At 44.8% G+C, this 24225-nt stretch overlaps 1 protein-coding gene across 1 annotated transcript in view; it reads right to left on the minus strand.

Annotated features, from left to right (window-relative positions):
* Window positions 1-24225, minus strand: part of ADARB2 (adenosine deaminase RNA specific B2 (inactive)) — a 470823-nt gene that overhangs the window by 50658 nt on the left and 395940 nt on the right. The window contains exons 5-6 of the mRNA XM_090267996.1: window positions 5028-5196; window positions 1085-1236 (exon numbers count right to left, since the gene is read on the minus strand). Of these exons, the coding sequence (XP_090124122.1) occupies window positions 1085-1236; window positions 5028-5196 (321 nt within the window). The remainder of the gene's footprint in view (window positions 1-1084; window positions 1237-5027; window positions 5197-24225) is intronic.

Here is a 24225-nt window from a genome sequence, read left to right on the forward strand (position 1 = left end):
GAAACATCTCTGAGTGCTAGAGAGATAGGTTAAATGCATGTAGGACTAAAATATAAAATAAAATAAAAACCATGTAGGACTAAATGCCATTTCCCTGCACATTCTTTATCTTTGAGGGGGGTGCTCCTCACAAGCCTGGGGTGCAGCAGGCACTCAGAACATGCTCATCTTTTCTCCCTGTGGTTGTGAGAACACAAATGTGGCCTTCAGTTGGGGGACTCGGGGGCCAAAAACAAGCTTTTGGTAACTTCATTATCTGTGTGTTTCTACCATGGTTTCCTCTGAGCACAAGACTGAGCCTTGGGTGTCTCTGCTATTCATTAGGATGAGACCCCTCATCACACACATGCATTGAATGGCATGGCCTATGTCACCAAGGGTGCTCTATGTGGTTTCTGGGAGGGTGTGCATACATGTGTGTGTGTGTGGTGTGTATGCACAAGTACGTGTAGTACATAGACACAGTATCAGTAATAGACTTTCTTAGCTGTACACTTTTTATTTCAGATGGAGACACTGACCATCAGACCTACACAGAGAAGACCTCACTGAGTCCTCCACTCTGGGACATGCAGTGGCCCCTCTCTGTGGTGATGGACGTGAATGATAAGCTCCTAGAGGGCAGGTCTCACCAGGGCATTCAGCATGGAACTCTGTGGGCGATGCCAGCTACCCTGGGGAAGTGTCTGCCTGGCATCAAGCTTCCTTAAAAAACTGAGCTTTATTCTCCCAAAGGTCAAAGAAGGCAAACAGAGCAGCTTGCAGGTGCGGCCACTCTGTGTAATTCTGGTCCCCATCCTCCTTCATTCTGTCCTCTAGCCTGGGACAGGGGGTTTCTGACCTATTGAGATGGAGTGGAAACCCGTGCAATGAAATAGATAATTTTAGATTTCTCGCCACTCTGATATTCAAGAGGGATGACTACACAGAATGGCAGACACCATCTGTGCCAGCGCCTCAGGGCCTTAGGGGCTGGACACACCGTGCACCACACATGCGGGGTCTGGGCACTGAAAGCCTGGACTGAGTCCCAGACTGATGAGAGCATGGGGCTCGTTAGAAAGGTAAAAACGCTGTCTCTTACGGTCTGTGGTGATTTCGTAGGGCGAGTTGAGGCGTGCATCTCCGCAGGGGGACGTGCTCACATACAGGTGGAACAGAGTGTTGTCCCTCAGCCTGTAGCCTCCGTCCTTCAGCCGCATGAATATGGAGTGCTCTGAGTCCTCACGCCGCTTGCTGGGGGCAGAAAGAGGTTGCAATCACTACTGTGGACTGGTGGAACCACACACGTCCTGACTGGCAGGTGGCTTTTGTCCCATTTTGGCATTTCCCCAGTGTTTTCTTCTTTGCCTTGGCATGGAAACCTCTAGAATAGGTGAAACCATGAGAAATCCTGTCCTGTTACCCTCCCCTAACAATTACATTCAGGCAGATCTTTCCTGAAGCCTGAATTCACAGCAAGGGGCACCCTTGCTGATGTGGGCAATGCCATTAAATACTCCCTGATGTGCTGGCTCTCAGGCACTGTGGGTTTTGCAGGCCCCCATGGGCATTACATTTCTGTATTAACAGGAGAAAAGGAGATCTGAAAAGAGGGCAAGGCTTGGCTGCCAGCCCATTGAGGAATGCAGTGCTTGGACCTGCTTTTCTGCTGCACTCACCCATGACCAGGGAAGCACTCCAGCAAACCCAGTGGCCCTCTTGTTGTGGAAGGGCACGCCCTCTGCACTTGGACTTCTCCCACTGTCATCACGCTCCCACCTCCTCCAAGGTGCTGAGGCCCTGCCAGTCACTGAGCCAGCACGGCTCTCCCTCCCAGACTGCATTCTCACTAGGCACTCACTCTGCTTTCTGCCGCTCTGGCTGTTTTTACACGTTCTGCCCCACTGGTGATGGATTCCGTTCTGCCGGGTTCCGAGATCATCAGGCAGCAGCACAGACATTTTCTCCCCAGGAAACCCTAGAGGCATCCCACCAGCCTTTCTGCTTCCTTGCCTCAGCTCCTTTCGCTGCCAGGCCCCCCTCACTCTCTCAAAGCGCCCGCCAACCTTGGAGCATACGCACAGCCTGGCCTGCTGGGTGGCTGTGGGAGACCAGCTGAGTTTTGCTGTCTTTTTTCAGCCATTGCCTGTTCCCCAGGGAGGCAGGGTGGAACCCCTCCCAGCCAGCATCATGATGCCAGCACACAGCCAGCCTAGGGCCAGTGTTGGCTCTGTGTCTTCAGTGACACAGACAAGTTGGGGTATTTGGAAATATTTCTGATTGAGTGTTTGGAGATTTAGAAGGAACCCTTTCCCACATTTGGAGAGATTTGCAGCTCTGTTCCCCATGTTCAACCCCTTCGGCCTCCCCCTTGGCAGGGCTGGAGTTCACTGCTCAGGGATCAGGCATCGATTCCCTGGGCCAGCTCAAAGTGCTTCTGGGCCTTCTTGCCCCTGTGTGGCCGCTACACTTGCCCCAGCACACATGAAGCCCCCGATATCCCATGTTAGTGGATTGGAGGAACACTGCTTCAAAGGATGTAGAAGCAGCTGGGAGAGGCAAGGAAGAAGCATTTCTGGCAAAGACATTGTATGAAGTCACTGTGACCAAACAGCTCAGCACAGTGCTGCATCTGGGTGCAGCAGGTGCTCACATCTACTGCATTTCTGCTCCTCTGTGTTATTGTACAGAGAGGTGCCAGCATGGGTGACAGCCTGCTACACGCTGGAGGTTTCAGCAGGTTGCATGAGGACACAGGACATCCCAACTTGGGAGCACATTTCTCAGGGTGTCGATGGCCCCTTGCTTTTGGAACACCTTTCTGAAGACATGCTCAGAGGAGGAGCAGGCAGGAAATGGCATCTAAGGCTATCCATGGCCACCTCAGTCCTGGTGTCCCGGGACAAGTGCTGGGAAGCAGGGTGCGTTGGGGCTGTGGGGTGAAGGAGCAGACTAGAGTCAAGCCTGGTTGGTGTTTCAGATGAACTCAGAGCTGCTGGCTGGGACATGGGAAGTTGGCCTGGGCTTGTCTGGTGGCATTTGAGACCCATGGCCTGAGATGAGATGGGCCCTGGGGAAGGGGAACTAAAGGGAAGCTGCCTTGCAGCCTGGTGTCTGAGAGGGGGCCGCCCGTCTTGCAGAAAAAAATTTGTACTCTGTAAGAAGTGTCCTTAGCTGAGAAAGTGTCAGAATAGGACACAGGGAAGGGCAGAGGCAGTTGTTCAGCAATGCTGAGCTTTCCTGTGGGTCACAGGCACTAAACCTGTTGAAAACACTGAACTGTACTTTGAAGTGGGTCCCCTTTGAAGTGGGCACAACTTTGTGAGGATGGCGCTGGGGCGATGCCACAGGCCCCATCTGTGCCAGGAGGCAGTGGCCAGGGAGCAGGGAGTTGCTCCAGGTAAGGAGCACCATCCCCTCTCCTCTTTCCTGCTGCCCCTTTGTGTTTCAAGGAGGGACAGTGCCATCATCCAGAGATGGCTTTTCTTTGAGGTTTTCTTTCTTTTTAAAATGCGAGGCTAGTTCAGGGACTACCAGCTGGGGGCTGGTGGTGGGGAAAACATTGCCTCCACTTAAGTGCACAGGAAAGGGGCAGCTTAAGCCAGAGCTGGGGGGGAGTGCCGCTTTGGGGACGCCTCGCAGCCCTGTAGCCAGTCCTGCAGTTCCCACTGTCTTCTTGTCCATGGCACTTGGAGTGTGAGTGGCAAACAGGCCAGTCACTCTGAGTGACGGTTGACAGCCTGTGGAGCACAGGGGTGGCTGTGGTCCCCACCCACTTTCTGAATGGTGCCCTTGACCTGCACACACCCTGGCTCATGAAGAGAGCATTGCTCCAGCTGTCTGTACCTTTCCAGCCATGTGCTGTCATCATCAGAAAAGGCTGCCCTTTAGAAAACCCCCCATTCCTAGGCACTGAACATATGTCCCCCAAACTTTATCTGCTGACACTAGGAGGTGGAGCCTTTGAGGGGTGAATAGGTCATGGTGGTGGAGGCCTCAGTCATAATGGGATTAGTGTTCTTGTAGAAAAGACCCCAGAGAGCTCCCTCACCCTTCCATGTGAGTAGGAAGGAAGGCAGCCGTCCATCTCGAGAGACGATGGTGTAGCTTCTTAAGAGTCTATCTGCACCGCCGAGAATGGCTGTGCAGTCCGACTAGGGAGTGACACGGTATCTGTCTCCTCCCGTGTTGAATTGACATCTTGTGATGACGCTGGAGTGTCCTCGCCAGTGAAGCTGAGGCTACAGAGCCTGGGCAGGGTGATATGGAGGGTCTGCTGTTGCCCATGCAGCAGACCCCCCCCTCTCTTCGCAGCTGAAGGATCCAAGGGAAAGACGGAGTCAATACAGCTTGGCTTCAGGTGCGCCGCAGGAGTTGCCGGTGTTGACTACAACGTCAAACCGCCTTAGGGACTCCGGCTCCGGATTTTCTGTCGGGGTTTACTCCCTTAGCCTTTCCCCTGAAGAGGTATGCCGCAAGGCAGCGGAGGTTTTTTGGAGTCAGAGTTTTCCTTCTCTGATGAGTACACAGTGACAAAACCCCCTATATGGACCAACAAGAGGGTCCTCAGCAGACATGGAATCTGCTGGCATCTTGGCCCTGGACTTCCAGCCTCCAGACTGAGCAATGAGTGGTTAAGCCCTGAAGCTGTCATGATCTGTTACAGCAGCCTGAGCTAAGACGCACCGAACGTTTTAACAGAAATGTCATCAAATGGAATGCATGTGTGACAAGGCATGTTCATACATGTGAACACATGTGTGCGGGGAGGTTAACCTTGCAGATTGTCTGCTGTAGTCACAGTCACTCATGGGCAAGCAGGTGTTTCCTTGAGGGAGGCCTGAGAATCATGGGGGGGCTGGTGTCTGCCATCTCAGCATTTGATGGGCCTGTATGGCAACTTGGCTGGTGCTTGAAGGATACCACCCATCTGTGCAAAGCTTGTGCAGTAGGAGCAGCCTGTCTACCACATGCAGGGAGGCTGCCCAGGTATAGCAGCTCTAAGCTCACATCCAGAGTACACGTCCCTGGGATGGGCCGCTCACCTGAGGTGCAGTTCCAGCTGTGCGTACAGGAAGTAGAGCAGTGCTCTCCGGGCTACAATCTCTGCGTGGCAGTCGTTGACCACCAGCCCCTGGTCATTGATGTACTCGCCGCTGATGCACTTGGTCCCTGAGGACAGGACAATGACCTGTGCTTGCCTGACATCCAGGCCTAGGGGCACAGAAGATGACAGTCAGAACACCTCGTGCAGCCTGCCCTGCCCAATGGGGGTGACTCTGCTTTCCTCCCCTACCTGCCTCATCCCACCCAGGGGCCTGCTGCCTTAGGCCTTGAGGTTCTCTAAGCAGCAAGCCTCCAAGTTCACTTAACAGATGGCAGACAGCACAGGCCACAAGCACTACACAGCTGCTGTGTGGCAGGGCTTTGAGAAGTGACAGCAAGGGCTGGGGTGGCCCTGTGTCCACCTTGTTTCAAGATGGCACTGCCAGCGGGAGTTCTCATTTCCAGAACTCAACTACTTCTCAAACCAGGATCAACAAGGGCAAACCTGAGGGCGTCTCTGATGGACATGTTTCTATAGCAGGGTCCTTGGAAGAGAAGGCATGGAGGAGACGATGCAGTGACCTGCTACCAGACAAGTGACATAGGCCACTGCCACCCCCAATCTAGAGGGAGAGGAACCTGGTGGGCTGCTGGATTTCAAGCTGTGATTCTGAAGAGAGCCAAACCCTCCAGCCTGGCCATGTGCGCCATGGTTACCCAGAGTGACCCCAGAAATCATGTTGATGGGAATGCATTGTGCACAGGATAGGAGGTGGAGGCCAAGACAGGCGCATGTTCTGTTAGAACAGGTCTTGCCTGGCTTCCCCACCCCGCCCATTCCAATTAGCATTTGCCTCTGAGGCAGTCCAGGGCTCCACGTGATATTCCTGTGCAAGCTCGAGAACCCACAGGTCATGCAGTCGCTCCCCCAGCCCACAAAGAGCCTGCTGTCCCTTAGAGTCACCAATAACTTAGTGATGAGCTGGGCCAGGTGCCTGGGTCCCCCAAACGCATCTCTAAGTCACCTGGGACCTGGCCAGTCATTCCTGCTCACAGACATTTGCTTCGCTGACTTAGTCTTTTTCCTGGGTTTGGCCTGGACTTGAGCGAGCCTCTGACCCTGTGGAAGTCCAGCCTATAATCTCTGAGACTCGGAGGTTCGAGTGTCACATGCTCAGCCTCTGGGGCCCAAGAGCACTTGTGAAAAGTGTAGCCTAGGCCATCTGGAGAGGCACTCAAGACTAATGGACCATCTGAGTGACAGCAGAACACCAGGCCAGCGGCTCCTCTTCCAGAACTGCAGGGGTGTCTGGCGGGCTCGGCTCCCTTCTTGGGCCCAGCACAGACTTGTTGCTGAGCTTGTGGCAACACTCCCCAGGATGATAGCCTGGGCCTGGTTGGTGTCTGAGGCTGCATATCAGGAGTGATGTTTGTGCTACAAATTTTCTGCTTCCTGAAACTTGCATTGACACCCAAAGACAGAGTGTGACATGACATGTCACCAACAGCAGTGAAAATATGCTGAGTTCTCGGATTCAACCCATAGACTTTTCGTACTTCCTAAAGAGCCACAGGACAGATGGGGGATAAGCAATAGGTGGTGATGCCTCCCCTTCCATCCCCACTTTCCATTTCTGGAGGCTGATCCCTATAGCTCCTCCAGCGGCACAGCCGCTGGCGGCCCTGCACCACTTCCTGTCTCCTTTCCCTGGGGTGTGCAGCTGCTCCCTGGGCCCAGCACACTGGGCATGGCATGTTCCACAGGTGCAAGGCTTCTATCTGCTTGTGGCCGTCACATCCGACCAATGAAAAGAATCAATCAGCTCCATGACAACTGGCCTCTGATAAGCTCGCAAAATGTCCCCAGTTATCATTGTTGTTTTTAAGGTTCATCATATAGGATAAGAGCAGGGAGTTTTGAGGTCAGAGTCACAAATGGGAAAGTTTTCTGACTCTCCGAGCCCAGATTCCAGCCACAGGGCAGGAGTTTTGGCTGCAGCTTGGGGACCCCACTACCACTCCTCTCCCGGACTCAGCATTTCCCCTTTTCCAGCCATAGGATCAACTCCAAGGGCAGGAGGTGCTAAGTCCCTCAAGCAGTGCAGGCTTCACGAATTACTCTTCACCAGGACAGTGCTCATTTTGATTGAAATCAAAGGAATTTTGTCAACAAAAATGGTATTCTCTGCAAGAATAGAAAACAAAACAAAAGAAGCCTCAATAACAAACCCAAACTCCCACACTTTAAAATGTGATGTTGATCGCCTATGTTTAGGGAAACCCTAGAAGACCACAAAGTGCATCCTTTCTCCTGATTTAGTGAGTCTTATGGTCTGTGAGGGTAGCTGCATTTCTCTTCACTTAGCTGGTGAATCTCTCAAGGACAGAAACCAGAATTTTCAGAAAATATTCCAAGAAGAGGCTCCCCAGAGAGTCTGTGTAATTAGATGGATTGCTCGGGATAATCCAGTTGGTATTTCTGAGTAAGAAATCTGAGTTTTCAGGTGCTGTCACCAGATGTTAAGAGAATAGTGTCAGGATACCCTTAGTCAGTTATGCCTCTTAACAGACGCCTGTGGCTTGCTGGGGCTGCATATAGTCAGTAGGCAGGTGACAATCTAGCAGCTGGTCAGTCCCACTATGTGAGTCCTGCAGTAAATAAGTGTACAGACCATTTCTCTAAAGAGGTGATGTGAAAACCAAGCACATGCTGAAGTGAACCCTCTGTTTCTAACAACATTTACTTCTCCAAATGCCAGACTGCCAGTGCTAGGCAGGTAATAAGTTCTTTATATGTACATGTTGCTCTGTGTTGAAAGTTCTACCCTGAGAACATAGTTCTAAAGCCTACATGCTCTCAGTCCACTCCCTGTCTGCACAGAGTGGCTCTTTCCATAGAGATAACACAGGAGAGTAGAGAGGAAAAGAGAAGACAACGAGCACCACAAATGGCACAGGGGAGGGGAATGATGAATAGGGACAAGAGGGAGGGTTGAGCCAATGTATGCTCACTTGGTTGTGTCAGAGGGCTGGCCCACCATGTGGGAGGCAAGACCACCAGGCAGATGGATGAGAGCTGTACAGTGATGCTTTCTGTCTGTCCAGGTCCCTCCTTCTTTGGTCCTCATTGCCTGGGGTGTGGGCCACGTTGGTCATTGCTGACCCCTCTCTGCTGAGGTCTGGTCACATGGAGACCTCAGGAATTGACTGGACATCTACTTCCCTATGTTGTGGTCACAAAGTAGCAGCCATGAGCTGCTTTAAGATAAGTTTTTTTTTTTTTTTAAAAGACTACAATGACCCCCTTGTGATTTCTTCCCCAGGACTGACTGGAACCTTTAAAAGCAACTTAAAATACAGCTGCTTCTTTTTCCACAGGGTCTGTCCCTAAGATGGTGTGTTCCCTGGAGAGGATCTGAGAGTCATTTGTCCACAGCACCTCATCCCACAGGGAGCTACATTCTAACTAAAATGCTTATTAAGTGACACTGTTGACGAATAGCCAGTGAGGCAGCCATTTTGATGGAGAAATCATTTTTCAGATTCCAGCTTAATTAGAGCAGGCATTTATGATGATTTCTTCAAGTTTTTCAATATGCAGATGTCCAGTGCACCTGTGGTATAACTTCTCAACAGACAATGATCTGTGAACTGGCACCACCCCTCCTGAGGGCTGGTCTGCTCCCTGTCTTTGGCTTCTGTGGAAATTAGAGCTGCTGGAAAAAGGAACTGCTTTCCCTTCACCCCTCATTAATCCTCACTCCACTGCACTCCAGGCGCTACCATATTCATGACAATTTTGTGGCCCAAGAAATGACTATTTGCTTATTCACTCTTCGTTAACCCACCTCCCAGGTGCCAGCACCAGACTAAGTAGCAGGAGACACCGAAGTATGAGAGACATTGAGGTATCAAAGACACAGTCTTGTCCATCAAAGGATTTATTTTGAATTTAGGGGGATGACACAGAGACAGAAATGTCTATGAGTAAGATATTGTGTGATAAATATCATGTAAATACTGCACACAGAATGTCACTAGAATGAAAGAAGGAGAGAGGGAGAGAGAGACAGAGAGACAGAGCACTTCCTAGGTGTGCTTCCTAGAAGCAGAGGCTAAGTCAGTGATTCCTGGGCAGTGATTTATTGAGAGCGTTTTCTCAGGAGAAACTTAGAAGACAATCATGGAAACAGGTTAGGATGGGGGATGAAGCCAGGCAAAGAGGAAGTGTCATTTGTGTGTAGACTCTTGGCTGTTCTGATAGAAAATTCTGGAATGTGCAGGGCACCCTGCTGTGAGGGAAGGTGCTGAGGGCTCCTGCCCACTGGGGAGAGGGGTCCTGTTGCAGGGAGAAACTCTTGTGGCACCAACAGCATCTGTTGCAACAACTCAGCAACAGCCAATAAAACCCAAGTAGGTACAGAAGCAGGACTTGGTACACCGTGGTTATTGGTTATCTCTTTTCTCATAGAATAGCTATTGAGAGTAAAACAGTTATGCTTACAACATGAGGAATGGTTACAGAAAGTATAAACATACCAATTTCTATAGAATAAATAGAAAAAGTGATTAGAACTCCCTTCCACTCCCAAAGCACCAAACTGTTAGTTTTGTGGGAGATTTCTACTAACATTTAAGTAGCAGACAATTCTAAGGCTATCTGATGTATTCCAGAGCATATAAAAGATGAGGAAAACCTTCCAATTGTTTTTATTGTAAAATGCCTATGTTACTTATCTACCCATGTGAGGGAGAATAAACAAGAAAGAAAACTACAGGTGGCCTCACTTATGGATATTAAAGTTATAAATAAAGTATGAAGCATCAATCATCAGAGGAAAAAACAATGTTGTAATCACTACAAGGTAGGTTTATTCTGAAATACAAAAATGGATTATGTTAAAAAATTAAAATGCAATACAAAGATATGATTATAACCACAGATGGTGAGAAGACACCTGACAAAATCCGACAATGACTTTTGATAAAAACTCAATAAATAGAATCTTTCCAATGTAATTTTTATATACTCTTGCATACACAGTATATATTATATATAGAGGTGTATAAATAAACACACACCCATATATAGATGTAACACATGTATATGGAGGTAAGACACACATATATTAATATAATATATATAGAGGTATATATACACACATGCATATAGGTACAGACACATATATTATATGTAGGATGGATACACACACATAGCATCATGCTTAGTGAGAAACACTAGAGGGCTTTCTACTGCATTCAGAAACATGACCAGAATGCCTTCTATAACTTTACTGTTTAACATCTACTGAAGCTATTAACAATACAACAAGAGAAATTAGAGGTATGATCATTACAAAGGAGCAGGTAACACAATCACTGTTTGAACACTCTGTGACTGTATATGTGGAAACCTCTAGAGAACCCAGTTGAAATACTGCTAGAAACAGTAAAAGTCAATAAGGTGACAGGGTACAAGTTAATGTACAGAAATCAATAGTTTTCATATTACACCCAACAACTAGTGAGAAACCATAAAGGAGAAATGACTCCATTTACAGCAGCAGCAAAGAAGATAATAGAAATAAGTTAACAATAAATGAGCAAGAACAATATTAAACATTAAAACCTGACTGAAAGACACCAACAAAACTCACACAAACAGAAGGCATGCCACATTCCTGGGAGAACACTTGATGTCCTGAGTTTTCTCTGAAGTGATTGGTAGGATTAACGTGATTCCAATAGGAACAGCTTGGGCTTTGTTTCTGATAAACACAACCTAGTTCAAAGTATGGTTTTGTGGTTTTTTTTTTTTTTTTTTCTGAGCCACACAAGTTGATTCTAATGGGTAACCCAGGGAATTCTGAAGAAGAGGACTGATGCCAGGAGACAAGCCCTTAGTAGATATCAAGCGGGTGATAAAGGTTCAGTGACAAATTGCTGTGTACTGATGCATGAAATCCAACAAATGGAGTGAAGCAGGGAATCCAGACATTCATCCAAACTCAAGCAGGAATCTAGAGTGAGGTAAAGTTAGTAGCACCTCTGCATGAGGAGGAGAGACACTCTTTCATTAATGGTGTCTAATAACTGAAGAGCCAGCTGGAAAATAAAGTTGCATCTTTATCTTGCACCATGTAAATTCCAGTGGATCAAAGGTTTAGATGCAAAAAAATAAAGAACTGCACCAGAGGGCAACAGTAGTTTGTTCATAATTGCCAAGACTTGGAAGAAACCAAGGTGTCCTTCAGTAGGTGAATGGATAAATAAATGGTGAGATACCCAGTCAATAAAATGTTATTCAGCACAAAAAATAAATGAGCTATCAAACCATGAAAAGACATGGAAGAGCCTGAAATCCATGTTGCTAAGTGAGAGAAGTCAATCTGAGAAGAATGTTTACTGTATGATTCCAACTCTATGGCATTCTGAAAAAGGCAAAACTATGGAGAAAATAGAAGGTCAGTGGTTTTCAGGGGTGAGGTGGGTGATAAACAGATGGAGCACAGAGATTTTTAGGGCAGTAAAACTACTCTGTATGACACTATAATGGTGGGTACACGTCATACATTTTTCCAAAACCACATAATGTACAACACCAACAGTGGCCCTTATGTGAACTATGGACATTGAGTGGTTTAAAAAAGTTGTAATTATAGCAGGAGAAAACATGGGATAACCTCTTAATAAATTTGGTGGGTAAAAAGAGCTTTCTTGTTATAATTCAAAGTCTCAAAGCAGTAAAAATTATTACATTCAAATGCATAAAAATAAGAACAAACTCTGAATGGTTAAATATCTTAAAGGCAGTAAAAAGACAATTAAAAACAGGCAAAAATGCAATTTATATCAAAAAAATGTATTCTGTCTAGAATATATAAAAACTTTTAGAGACTTCCGGCCAAGATGGAGGCCTAGACTGACACGCTCCATCTCCCTCCACAATTAAGAAGGAATATAACTACTGCAAAACCAGAAATAACCAGAAGTTCCAGAAAATAAATAGAAGTCCAATATATGAAGTTATAACGAAGTGGTGCTCATCTGGATGGGAAGAAGGGGTGAAGCCAGAGTGGGGAGGTCAAGCTGTCCTGGCAGTGGCAGCAGCGACGATGGTGGTGGGATGGTGGTAAGCACAGACACTCGTGTTTAAGGGGAGGCGAGAAGCGCCTGGGGAGTAACCCTGACTGCAGACCAGACCTGTAAGCTTGCGATTCCAACACCAGGGAAGGCAGACTCCCATTGCCTTGGACTGTGAGGCCCAAAGTGGGTGGGAATGGAGGAGCAGGAGGCTCCCGGTCTCTCAGCAGAGAGTGAATGGTAGTAATACAGCTTGGACCTCCACCCCCATACAAAATGCCACAGCGTGGTGAGAAGGGTCTCCCAGTAGTGATGAGTGCACGGGGCTCTGCCCCCTATAGCGTAGGAGGTGTGACAGCCCCGCCCAGGAGGCAAGGGTAAACACAAAACTGTCAAGATGGCACAGATTATGATAGAGATCCCAGTGAGGCAGCTGACCAGACAGCAAATATCTAATCTAATGAACAAGCAGATAGATAATCTTTCTGAGGCACAGTTCAGAGCTTTGGTTATAAAAATGCTTATAGACATAACAGCAGATCTTAAACAAGATGGGGAAGGAATGAAGGCTAGTCCTGCTGAAATGAACAAAAACACGTATGAAACTAGTGGTGAGGGCAAGAAAACCAGGGATAAAATCAACAAATTGGAACATAGGAAAGGAACAAACAGTCAACCAGTGCAGAAAGAGGAAACAAAAAGTGAGGAAAATGAGGAGAGGCTCAGAAACCTAGGGGACAGCTATAAGCAAGCCAACATCCAAATTATAGGGTTGCCAGAAGGTGAAGAAGACGATCTAGAAATTGAAAAATTATCTGAAAAAATAATGAAGCAGAACTTCCCTAACTTGGGGAAGAAAATAGAATTACAGATCCCAAAGCACACAGTTTTCCAAAAAAAACTGGATCCAGGGAGAACCACACCAAGATACATTATAATCAAAATGTAAAAAATTAGAGCAGTGATGAAGGTCTGAACAAGGGTTGTGATAGATGGGATGAAAGGGAAAGATACTACAGAAGAAAAAACATATACTGGACTTGGTGATTGATGGGATTTGAAGGAGAGAGGGAAGAATCAGCATTTGTGACAAGCAAGAAGGAACTCCTGAAGATAGTGAAGGAGTAAGGAGAAGCTACACTAACACCCTCTCAGGACCAGTCTGGACTTACCACTTAATTGTGGAGAAATCATCTGGAATAACCAACTGAACATTAGCTGGAGAGAAGTCTTGTAACAACGGAGAGACAGAAAAGGCCACTTCATCACAATGTGACTGGTAGGAAGTGTGGAGATGCAAAAGGGCTGGCTGGGCTCCCACGGGTGGCAGGTGAAGGGACTGAGAAACAGCTCAGCAGCCAGAAGTTCTCCATGAGAAGGGCAGGGTCTAAACCCCCAACTGGGTTTCCAAGACTACAGCAACAGAGCAGAAAGTAAAATAGTATCCAGCTGTGAAAAGCAAAAAGCCTCTCCAGCTTGAGAGGAACAGCTGGAGAAAAAGAGCTCTTAAGCAGATCACGTACAAAAATATTTTGGCACCCACTTACCCTGGGCTCAAGCAGAAGGAAGGCAGAGAGGACTAGAGACACTTGGGGAGAATTTGGTGTGGTGGCTTTGAGGGGAGAACTGGGGGAGCAGCCGACCGGGTCCCAGTGCTGACTCATTCTCAATATCCAAGTGGCATCAGCCTGAGGGGAAGCAAAATCCCCGCCTACAGGAATTAAGCTGTCCCGCCCTCGACCCTTAAGCCTGACGGCTGATCACAGATTGAGTAGAGTAACAACTAATGGAGACAGACAAAGGCAGTAGATCCCTGGAAGTCTCCAACAGGCTGCCTAGGCCCAGACTGGTACACGATCTGACGCCAACAGGGGCAGATCCAGGAAGTGCAGATCAATCTAAGAGGCAGAAACAAGAAGAGTCACAAAAATGGGCAGACAGAGAAACAACCCCCAAAGAAAGAAAAGGAGGAATTCCCAGAAAGAATGCTAAATGAAATAGAGGTAAGGAAACTATCAGACATGAAATTCAAAAGATGGATTGTAGGGAAGCTCAATGAGATCAGCGAGCTCAAAGAAAACGACAAAGAATTCCAGGGAAGCTATAAGGAACTTACTGAGAATTACACCAGCATGAAAAAGGACATAGAAGCTATCAATAAGAGCCAGGACGAAATGAAGAATACAATTTCTGAATTGAAGAACATAGTAGAAGGAATTAAAAGAAGGCTAGAGTAAGCAGAAGATTGGATCAGCAAGCTGGAGGACAACGTAGAAAAAAATTTCCAGACAGTGCAACAAAATGAAAGAAGACTGAAAAAGAATGGAGATGTTTCAAGAGAGCTGCAGGACAACATGAAATGTAATAATATTCATATCATAGGAATTCCAGAAGGAGAAAGAGAGGAGCAAGGAATAGAAAACCTCTTTGAAAAACTAATGACAGAAAACTTCCCTAACATGAGGAGAGAAAGAGTCACACAAGTCCAGGAAGCACAGAGGGTCCCAATGAAGATGAACCCCAACAGGCCCACTTCAAGACACATCATAATTAAAATGGCAACACTCAAAGACAAAGAGAGAATCCTAAAAGCAGCAAAAGAGAAACAGCTAATAACATACAAGGTATTTCCAATAAGGCTATCATCAGATTTCTCAGCAGAAACACAACAAGCCAGAAGGGTATGGCAAAAAATATTCCAAGCAATGGAAAACAAAGGCCTACAACCAAGAATGCTTTACCCAGCAAGGATCTCATTCAAAAGGAAAGGTGAAATTAGGAGTTTCCAAGACAAAAGAAGGCTAAAAGAATACATCTTCACCAAACCAGTATTGCAAGAGATGTTAAAGGGTCTGCTTTATGAAGATGAAGAAACAGACAGAGACAGAGAGGAACACAAGTACAAAGGAGGAAAATGACAATGAATAAGTATCTATTAATAATAACCTTAAATGTAAATGGATTAAACGCTCCAATCAAAGGACATAAGGTAGTTGAATGGATTAGAAAGCATGACCCACATATATGCTGTCTACAAAAGACCTACATTAGAACAAAGAATCTACACAGACTGAAATGAAGGGATGAAGAAAAGTATTTCAAGCAAATGGACATGAAAAAAAATGTCGGGTAACAATACTTTTATCACACAAAACAGATTTCACAGCAAAGGCCATAAAAAGAGACAAAGAAGGATATTTCATAATACTTAAGGGAACAATCCATCAAGAAGATATAACATATATGCACCCAAATATGTAAGGAAAATTTTGAAAGACTTCAGGAAGGATATAGACAGCAATATACTCATTGTAGGGGACTTTAACACCCATTGTCAACAGTGGACAGATCTTTGAAGCAAAGAAACACCAAAGATATTGAGGCATTGAACAATACTCTAGATCAAATGGACTTAATTGATATATATATATATATATATATATATATATATATATATATATTACTTTTCATCCCAAAGAAGCAAAATATACATTCTTTTCAAGTGCATTGGAACATGCATGGAACATTTTCAAAGATATACCACAAAACAAGCCTCAACAATTCAAGAAAATTGAAATCATATCAAGCATCTTCTCTGATCACAATGGCTTGAAACTGGAAATCAAGGAAAAGAGTCAAAAACATTCAAACTCATGGACAATGAATAACATGCTATTAAATGATGAATGGATTAACAATGACTTCAAGGAAGAAGTCAAAAAGTTTCTGGAAACAAATGATAATGAGCACACAACAACCCAAAACCTATGCGATACAGCGAAAGCAGTCCTGAGAGGAAAGTTCATAGCAATACAGGCCTACATAAAAAGGATAGGAGAATCTTTAATAAAAAATCTAACCCTACAGCTACAAGAACTAGAAGAAGAACAACAAACAAAGCCCAGAGCGAGTAGAAGGAAGAAAATCATCAAGATCAGAGCAGAATTAAATGACATAGAGACTATACAAACAATTCAAAAGATCAACAAAAGTAGGAGCTGGTTCTTTGAAAAGATTAACAAAATCGACAAGCCTTTAACCAGGCTCATCAAGAAAAAAGAAAGAGGACCGAAATAAATAAAATCAGAAATGAAAGAGGAGAAATCGCAGCTTATACCACAGAGATACAAAGGATTGTAATAAATTATTACAAACAACCGTACCCCAGAAATTTGACAATCTAGATGAAATGGACTAATTTCTGGAAACACATAATCTTCCAAAACTGAATCAAGAAGAAGCAGAAAGCCTGAACAGACCAATAACAACTAGTGGAATTGAGGCAGTGATCAAAAAACTCCCGGCACATAAAAGCCCTGGACTGGAGGGCTTCACAGGTGAATTTTGCAAAACATTTAGGAAAGAACTAACTCCTATCCTTCTCAGACTATCCCAAAAATCCAAGAAGAGGGAAGACTCCCAAACTCTTTCTATGAAGCCAGTATTACCCTAATTCCAAAACCAGGTCAAGACACAACAAAGAAAGAAAACTACAGGCCAATATCACTGATGAACATAGATGCTAAAATCCTCAACAAAGTATTGGCAAACTGGATCTAGCAACACATTAAAAAGATCATACACCAGGATTAAGTGGGATTCAATCCCAGGACGCAAGGATGGTTTAATATTCACAAATCAATAAATGTAATATATCACATAAACAAAATGAAAGACAAAAACCACATGATCATATCAATAAATGCAGAAAAAGCATTTGGTAAAGTACAACACCCATTTATGATGAAAACACTCAGAAAAATGGGAATAGAGGGAGCATACCTCAACATAATAAAGGCCATATATGAGAAACCTGAAGCCAACATCATACTCAATGGGCAAAACTGAAAGCATTCCCCCTGAAGTCAGGAACAAGACAAGGATGTCCATTCTCTTTATTCCTATTCAACATAGCTTGGAAGTTCTAGCCACAGCAATCAGACAAGAAAGAGAAATAAAAGGCATCCAAATTGGAAAAGAGGAGGTAAAACTGTCATTATTTGCAGATGACATGATAGTGTATTTAGAAAACCCTATAGACTCCACATAAAAACTACTCGACCTAATAAGTGAATTCAGCAAAATATCAGGGTACAAAGTCAATATTTAGAAATCGAAGGCATTTCTGTACACCAATAATAAAATATTAGAGATAGAAGCTAGAAGAAAAATCTCATTTTCCATAGTAACAAGAAAAATAAAGTACTTAGGAATAAACCTAACCAAGGAGGTAAAAGACCTGTGCTTAGAAAACTACATAACACAGAAGAAAGAAATTAAGGTAGATACAAATAAATGGAAGCATATACCATGTTCATGGATGGGAAGAATCAACATCATTAAAATGTTTATACTACCCAAAGCAATTTATAGATTCAATGCAATCCCTATTAAAATACCAATGACATATTACACAGACCTAGAACAAATACTTCAAAAATTTACATGGAACCAAAAAAAGACCCCGAATAGTGACAGCAATCTTGAGGAAGAAGAACACAGTAGGAGGAATCAAAATACCTGATATCAAACTATACTACAAGGCCATGGTAATCAAAACAGTCTCGTACTGGCATAAGAACAGACATATAGATCAATGGAACAGTATAGAGAGCCCAGAAATAAACCCAGCTCTTTATGGTCAACTAATACTTGTTAAAGGGGGAAGGAATATCAAATGGAGTGAAAAGAACCTCTTCAACAAATGGTGTTGGGAGAACCGGACAGGGACATGCAGAAAAATGAAACTAGACCACCAACTTACACCATACACCAGAATAAACTCAAGATGGATGGATCAAAGACTTAAATGTAAGCCATGGCACCATAAAAGTCATAGGCAGGAAAACATAGGCAGGAAAATTTCAGATATCCTGTGTAGCAACATTTTCACTGACAGATCTCCTAAGGCAAGGGAAATAAAGGAAAGAATAAACAAATGGGACTACATCAAACTAAAGAGTTTCTGCTCAGCAAAAGAAAACATCAACAAGATGAAAAGGGAACCAACCATATGGAAAAATATATTTCCCAATGATACCCCAGACAGGGATTGATCTCTAAAATATATAAAGAACTTATATGACTCAACACCAAGAAGACAGACAACCCAATTAAAACATGGGCAAAGGACTTGAACAAGCACTTCTCCAAAGAGGACATACAGAGGGTCCATAGACATATGAAAGAATGCTCAAGATCACTAGCCATCAGAGAGATGCAAATAAAAACCACAATGAGTTACTACCTCATACCATTCAGAATGGCCATCATCAACTAATGGGCATGGACTAAGGGAGTGGGGAACAACTGGAGGGAGGATGTCACTGAGTGGAGGGGAACAAAGGGAAAAGAAATTGGTACAACTGTAATAGCATAATCAATAAAGCATATTAAAAAAAACTTTTAGAAAAAATACCTCAATAGAATAATGGGAAAAATCTATGTAAAAACAGTTCACAGAAAGAAAATATAAAATGGTTCTTAAATATGTGAGAAAATATTCAACCTCACTGACCATATATATATATATATATGTATATATATATATATATACATATACATCAGAGAAGGAAAACTCTGACTCCAAAAAACCTCCTCTGCCTTGCGGCATACCTCTTCAGGGGAAAGGCTAAGGGAGTAAACCCCGACAGAAAATCCGGAGCCGGAGTCCCTAAGGCGGTTTGACGTTGTAGTCAACACCGGCAACTCCTGCGGCGCACCTGAAGCCAAGCTGTATTGACTCCGTCTTTCCCTTGGATCCTTCAGCTGCGAAGAGAGGGGGGGTCTGCTGCATGGGCAACAGAAGACCCTCCATATCACCCTGCCCAGGCTCTGTAGCTTCAGCTTCACTGGAGAGGACACTCCAGCGTCATCGCAAGATGTCGATTCAACACGGGAGGAGACAGATACCGTGTCACTCCCGAGTTGGACTGCACAGCCATTCTCGGCGGTGCAGATAGACTCTTAAGAAGCTACACCATCGTCTCTTGAGACGGACAGCTGCCGACATATACATACACACACACACACATATACACACATATATATATTCAAGTTAAAAATACAATGAGATATAATTCTTCATCTCTCAGATTGGTAACATCTGAAAGTTCATCAATGTGCAGTTGAAATGGCTGTGGGGAAGCATCTACCTATAATAGGCAGAAGACTCTATGTGGGTAAAGTACATCTGAAGGACAATTGAAAAATTTCAGATTACAAATTCCCAGCAATTCTCTTCCTGGGAATTTATCTTACCCACATACCTGCACACGTAAAAATGGTGTATGTACAAAGTTATTTGCTTCAGGAGCATTTGTAATAGCAAATAATTCAAATGACCTGAGTGCCCAACGATAGGGGACTGGTTAACATATAGATGTGTGTACACTGGGTTCCTTGGAGCTATAAGACAGGACAGAGAAATTCTCTATAGATGTAGAAAGATTTCTAAGATATTGTAACATGGAAAAAGCAAGAGCTGTTGAAAAGAGGAAGAGAAGAACACACATGCATTTCTTGCATAAGTGTAAAGACTCCAGGAGGGTATCTGCCAGGGTCTGGGATTCTACCCTATGCACCAGCTAGCAAGCCATCCTGTTACTGTCTTGTGAATTCTTTAGGAAGACATGAGTTCTTGGGCCAGAGACAAGGGATCTCATTCCTCATGGGGAAGGCAGCATGGGGACCTTCATTTTGCTTTGATGCCTAAGCCCAGGCCTCCTAAGACTGAAGACAAAATAAAACTGGTGTCAAAGAAACAAATACCCAAACAATAGAAATTAGAGACAGAATGGAATGGTCTTTATTCGCTGAGCAGACTGCCCAGAGGCGTAGTGTGTAATTAATTCCAGCTCCCTGTTATCCAGCACTGTGTCCATTGGGCCCAATGCCTCAGGTAATAGTGTTTCCATGATGTCTCTTTCACAGGGTATCAGCTCAGTGTTAGGAAACCTTCCTCCATAGTGAACCTGAATGATCTGCGGTTCTACTCCCCCCTTGAAGCCCCCAGCCTCTTAGGGGGGCTGATGGCTGTTCTGGGGAATCTCTGGATGGTCCACCCCATTATATGGTGACTGCATGTGCTAAGGTCCCTCTGAGAGGCAACTTAGGTGGGGGCTGGGAACATGGTGTCTATATGGGCCAACATGAACACGTTAAGAATGGTGTTTCAGCCATTGGATTTACTTTGTCTATGTGATAACAAAGCATCTGATGCACTTCCCTATTAAATTAACTCATTATTTCTAAATTTAACTTTTAGGGGTTAGGGATTGGGCAGACTTGCTGCAGTCCTATTTCCTGCCTCCATGGATCTTTCTCTTCTCTTCCTATCAGAGCTGGTGACTCAGTTAGTGCTCAGTATTAAGTCAATGACTGGGGACGTTGGGGCTGCGGTGAGACAGGAGACACTCAATACCAGCTGGTTTCCTGAGCACAGGTCAGCGCTCTCCACTTGTCTGGTTCAGCAAAGAACTGGTCAAGAGTGCAGGAGGCCTCCTCCTCTTCCCTCTCTGAGGGGGGCCAATGGCAGAATAGCAGGACACCAGCACTCTGGGACAAGATGAGGGAAAGCCAGGAGAATTACAACACTGAAACCACAAGGAACCAGACCCTAGCCAGCAGCCCCACGTCTGGCCCACTGGTCATGTGAGACTAATAAGATGGAAGTTTATTTAAGACACTACTGATCTCCTTACTCTCTTAGATCTTGCAGTCAGGTGTGTCCTGTAATTGATAAACTTCAGAATGCATGAACTTCAGGGTAGTACAAGGTATACATTAGAAGAGGTGCGGTGGCCAGGTTAGCTTACAAGGAGGTTATTAGTTGTGTCCCCAAACAGCATTGTGAGGGGTTCACTGGCTACAAACATGGTGATGCCACATTTAGCATCCTACCCCCAAGAAAGTAGGATGACAGGAACTCTGCAATTAGTTGATTGGCAACTCTGTTTATCTTCCCATTTGGACTGGTGGAGTGTGCACTTCGCCCCATTAGGAACTCATTCTTTTAGATCAAAGGGACACTCGTGCAGCAGCTGATGTGCGTGATAAGCAGGATGACTGACAGGATGCCTGGCTGGAGCTGAACCCAGAAATAATGAGAGTGTGAAGCAGAACTCATGCATAATTCATGGGCTAAATATTTAAGTCAAGAGCTTTCCTCTCTGTGAGTGATCACTTGATGTTCTTGATATTTTCTGTAAGAAGAGTATGTGCGACATTTGAAAGGGTTCAAAGGGGGTATCTTGTCAGTCCCTGGATTCCATCTCTCCAACAGGCAGCTCTCTGTTGACCTCCTAGTTCATTCTGTTCTTTTCTCTGTGAGACTTACTTTGGGCACAAATGGCTGGTGATCACCTGGTTGGTAACTTAAAACACTATTTGGTTAATGGCCGACGGTACAGGCAGGTGTACCGCCTTTCATCTCTCATTTTTTCCCGTCTCCTGACTCGGCTGACTGCTGGCTTATTCTTTTATTGGACCATCTCAGGAATGACTCCCGAGCTGGCTCCTTGCTTCCTGTGGGAGCTACCACATCCTTCCTTTCTCACCTTCACCCTGAGGGGTCCTGACCTGGGCAGCACAGCCCTTCCTGCCTTCTCTCCCCAGTTGTCAGCACAGGTGACAGTCCCCTTCCCCAGGCTCCTTCTGGTGTGTCTCCAGAGCCCTCATTTCTGGAGGACTTCCAAAGCCCAGCACAGAGGGAGGAGACCAGGTGTCGACACAGGAGTGAGTAGGGAATGTGACGGGGTGTACAAGCAGGGGTGTGTAAGGAAGATGTGCCCTGAGGGACACAGGTGAGAGAAGAAGCTGCTGTGTTGGTGTAAAGGCACTGGTTGAGACCTTGAGACTCTGGATTTCTTCCATGTGATTCCCCAAGGTCTGATCTGGCGGTCAGAGAGCGGACCCACTTGCTCCTCCAGTATTACTGCAGAGCAGTGCCAGCTACTGTAGATGAATCATCCATGAAAATTGAAATATAGGTCAACTGGATAAGAAAGGAATATAAACCATGATCCTCCTCATGCATATGTTTGGAAATCCAGAGGACTTCAAAGGCTACAACTGTACCAGGCTTCACATTTGTTTCTTAGTCCTAGTCCTACAGAATATTTTTTGTTACACCTCCAGTTATGCGTGGGGGCCAAAGACAACTCTTCCTACAACAGGTAACTTGCAAGAATTATCCTAAGATTCCTCCTCCCCACTCCCCCTTCCTTCCTTCCTCCCTCCCTCCTTCCCCCTGTTTCTTCCTTCTTCCTTCCTTTCTTAAAAAAATACAGTGTTGAGGTTATTTTTCTCCTCAATAAATCATTTGGGCAGTTAAATGCTGGGTTTTGACTTAATGATCAGAAAAATGCAGAAACATTTGAAAAGCTTTGATGGGGGTGCTTGATCTCAAAAGAATGCAGAAAAATACTGTCTTCTTCCCTTTTCTTATGCATTTCCTTCGAGGCACCTCCTTACTGAGAAGAAGTAAATTAAGGCATTTGGGGGGATTTAGCCCTTTCTTTAGCAGGTTAAGCTTCAGTGGCATTGATCAGCTCCTTGTGGATTATTCTGGACTAAACTCCTGTTTATTGCTCAAAGAGCAGGAGTGGGGGTGGGATGGGCCAAATGTCCAGTCAGGGACTGATTGTAAGGAGAGACATTTTGTATACACAAGTCAGCATTTGTATGACACAGGGTCAGTAGTAAAATCTATCTTGTGTCTTGTGGTTTGAACAGACTGAAAATAAATTGTGCATCATATTCTTACTTGTTTGAAGAGCAGCCCCCATGAATCTGAGCACATACGTAGAGACATGTCTCTGTCCCCACTTAATAGTTATTAAGATCAGTTCCTTGAAATCCACACGGTCATTCACCATCTGTCATCCCAGCACGAGTTTCTGTTCAGGGCTTCCTGTCCAGTTCATTTTCCCAATCACCTTCCTCATCCCCACTGGGCATAAATAAAAAGGCCCCACTTTTAATTTTATGGTGAAAGTAATTACTAGTCATTTGGGAATAGGGGAAGTGGAAAGATAGAAGTTCTGGAGTATTGGGGGATACACTCCCTGTATTCTCCTCCATGAGGCCTCTGTGGAGACAAACTTTCACAAGTCATCCTTGTGTGCTTAAAGGAGACATTTAAGTGTATTGTCAAGTGCAAGTGCTCTGTGGAGAGGACATCTGACTGGAAGTCACTTCTCAGGATGAACGAAGGTGAGTATTATGCTGAAGGAACTGGGGAACTGCCTGAGAAAGTTAGGGGTCTGTTGGGAGGTTTCCATCACTGGCCAAATGGTCCTCACTTTGGCACTGGGTGGTTCCTTGCCAGTGGCCAGCTCCTGTGTACCATCTCAAGGATGCAGCTGCTAATGACAGGGAGGTGGGCCAGGCATCCTTCCTGTTGGGGTGACAAAGTGACCAGTCCGCACAATGGAAATCTGTGCCTGGTGCCTGTGACAATCAGTCTAATATTTTATTCAGAAGTGAGAATATTGAGGCAAGAGTCATAAGCAGATGAAAGAGAAAGACTGAATGTAAAGGAACAGGGCCTGATCACAGAGGAAGCACAGCAACCTGGGAGCAGGGGGTACTCAGGGATTTTCCAGCTAGTCACCTTGGAGAAATTTGAGGATACACTGCATCTATAAAACAAGAAAAGTGTCCCTTGGAAGCTGAGGAACATGAGGACAAGATAGATGTCTTGAGCAATATAGGTTGCAAAAATTAGGGGAGAAAGGGAAGTTAAGATTTCAGGTAAATTTAAGAATTTCCAAGAACACAGGGTAAAAGGGTACATTAAAATAAAAAAAAAAAAGGCAAAAGACAGAGGATTTATTCAGAATATTGAAAATTTCACAAAAATGTATATGAAAGAAGAACTTTACCAAAGACACTGTATGAGGAAAAAAAAAATACAAAAATAAGCAGCTTAAACAAAGCAAGAAAGGTAAATGGCTCGCACCTAAATTATGAACAGGAAATGTGGATGGACCATCTGAACAGGATAGTGTAAGAAATAAAGTTTAAGAATTTACGTAATTACACATATTACAAATATTACACAAAAGTAACGGAAAATAAGAAAGCTGCAAATGTGAATAGTGTGAGTCAGTA

This window comes from Furipterus horrens, unplaced genomic scaffold, assembly GCF_987537825.1.
Source record: "Furipterus horrens unplaced genomic scaffold, mFurHor1.1.pri manual_scaffold_2, whole genome shotgun sequence".
Taxonomy (NCBI): domain Eukaryota; kingdom Metazoa; phylum Chordata; class Mammalia; order Chiroptera; family Furipteridae; genus Furipterus; species Furipterus horrens.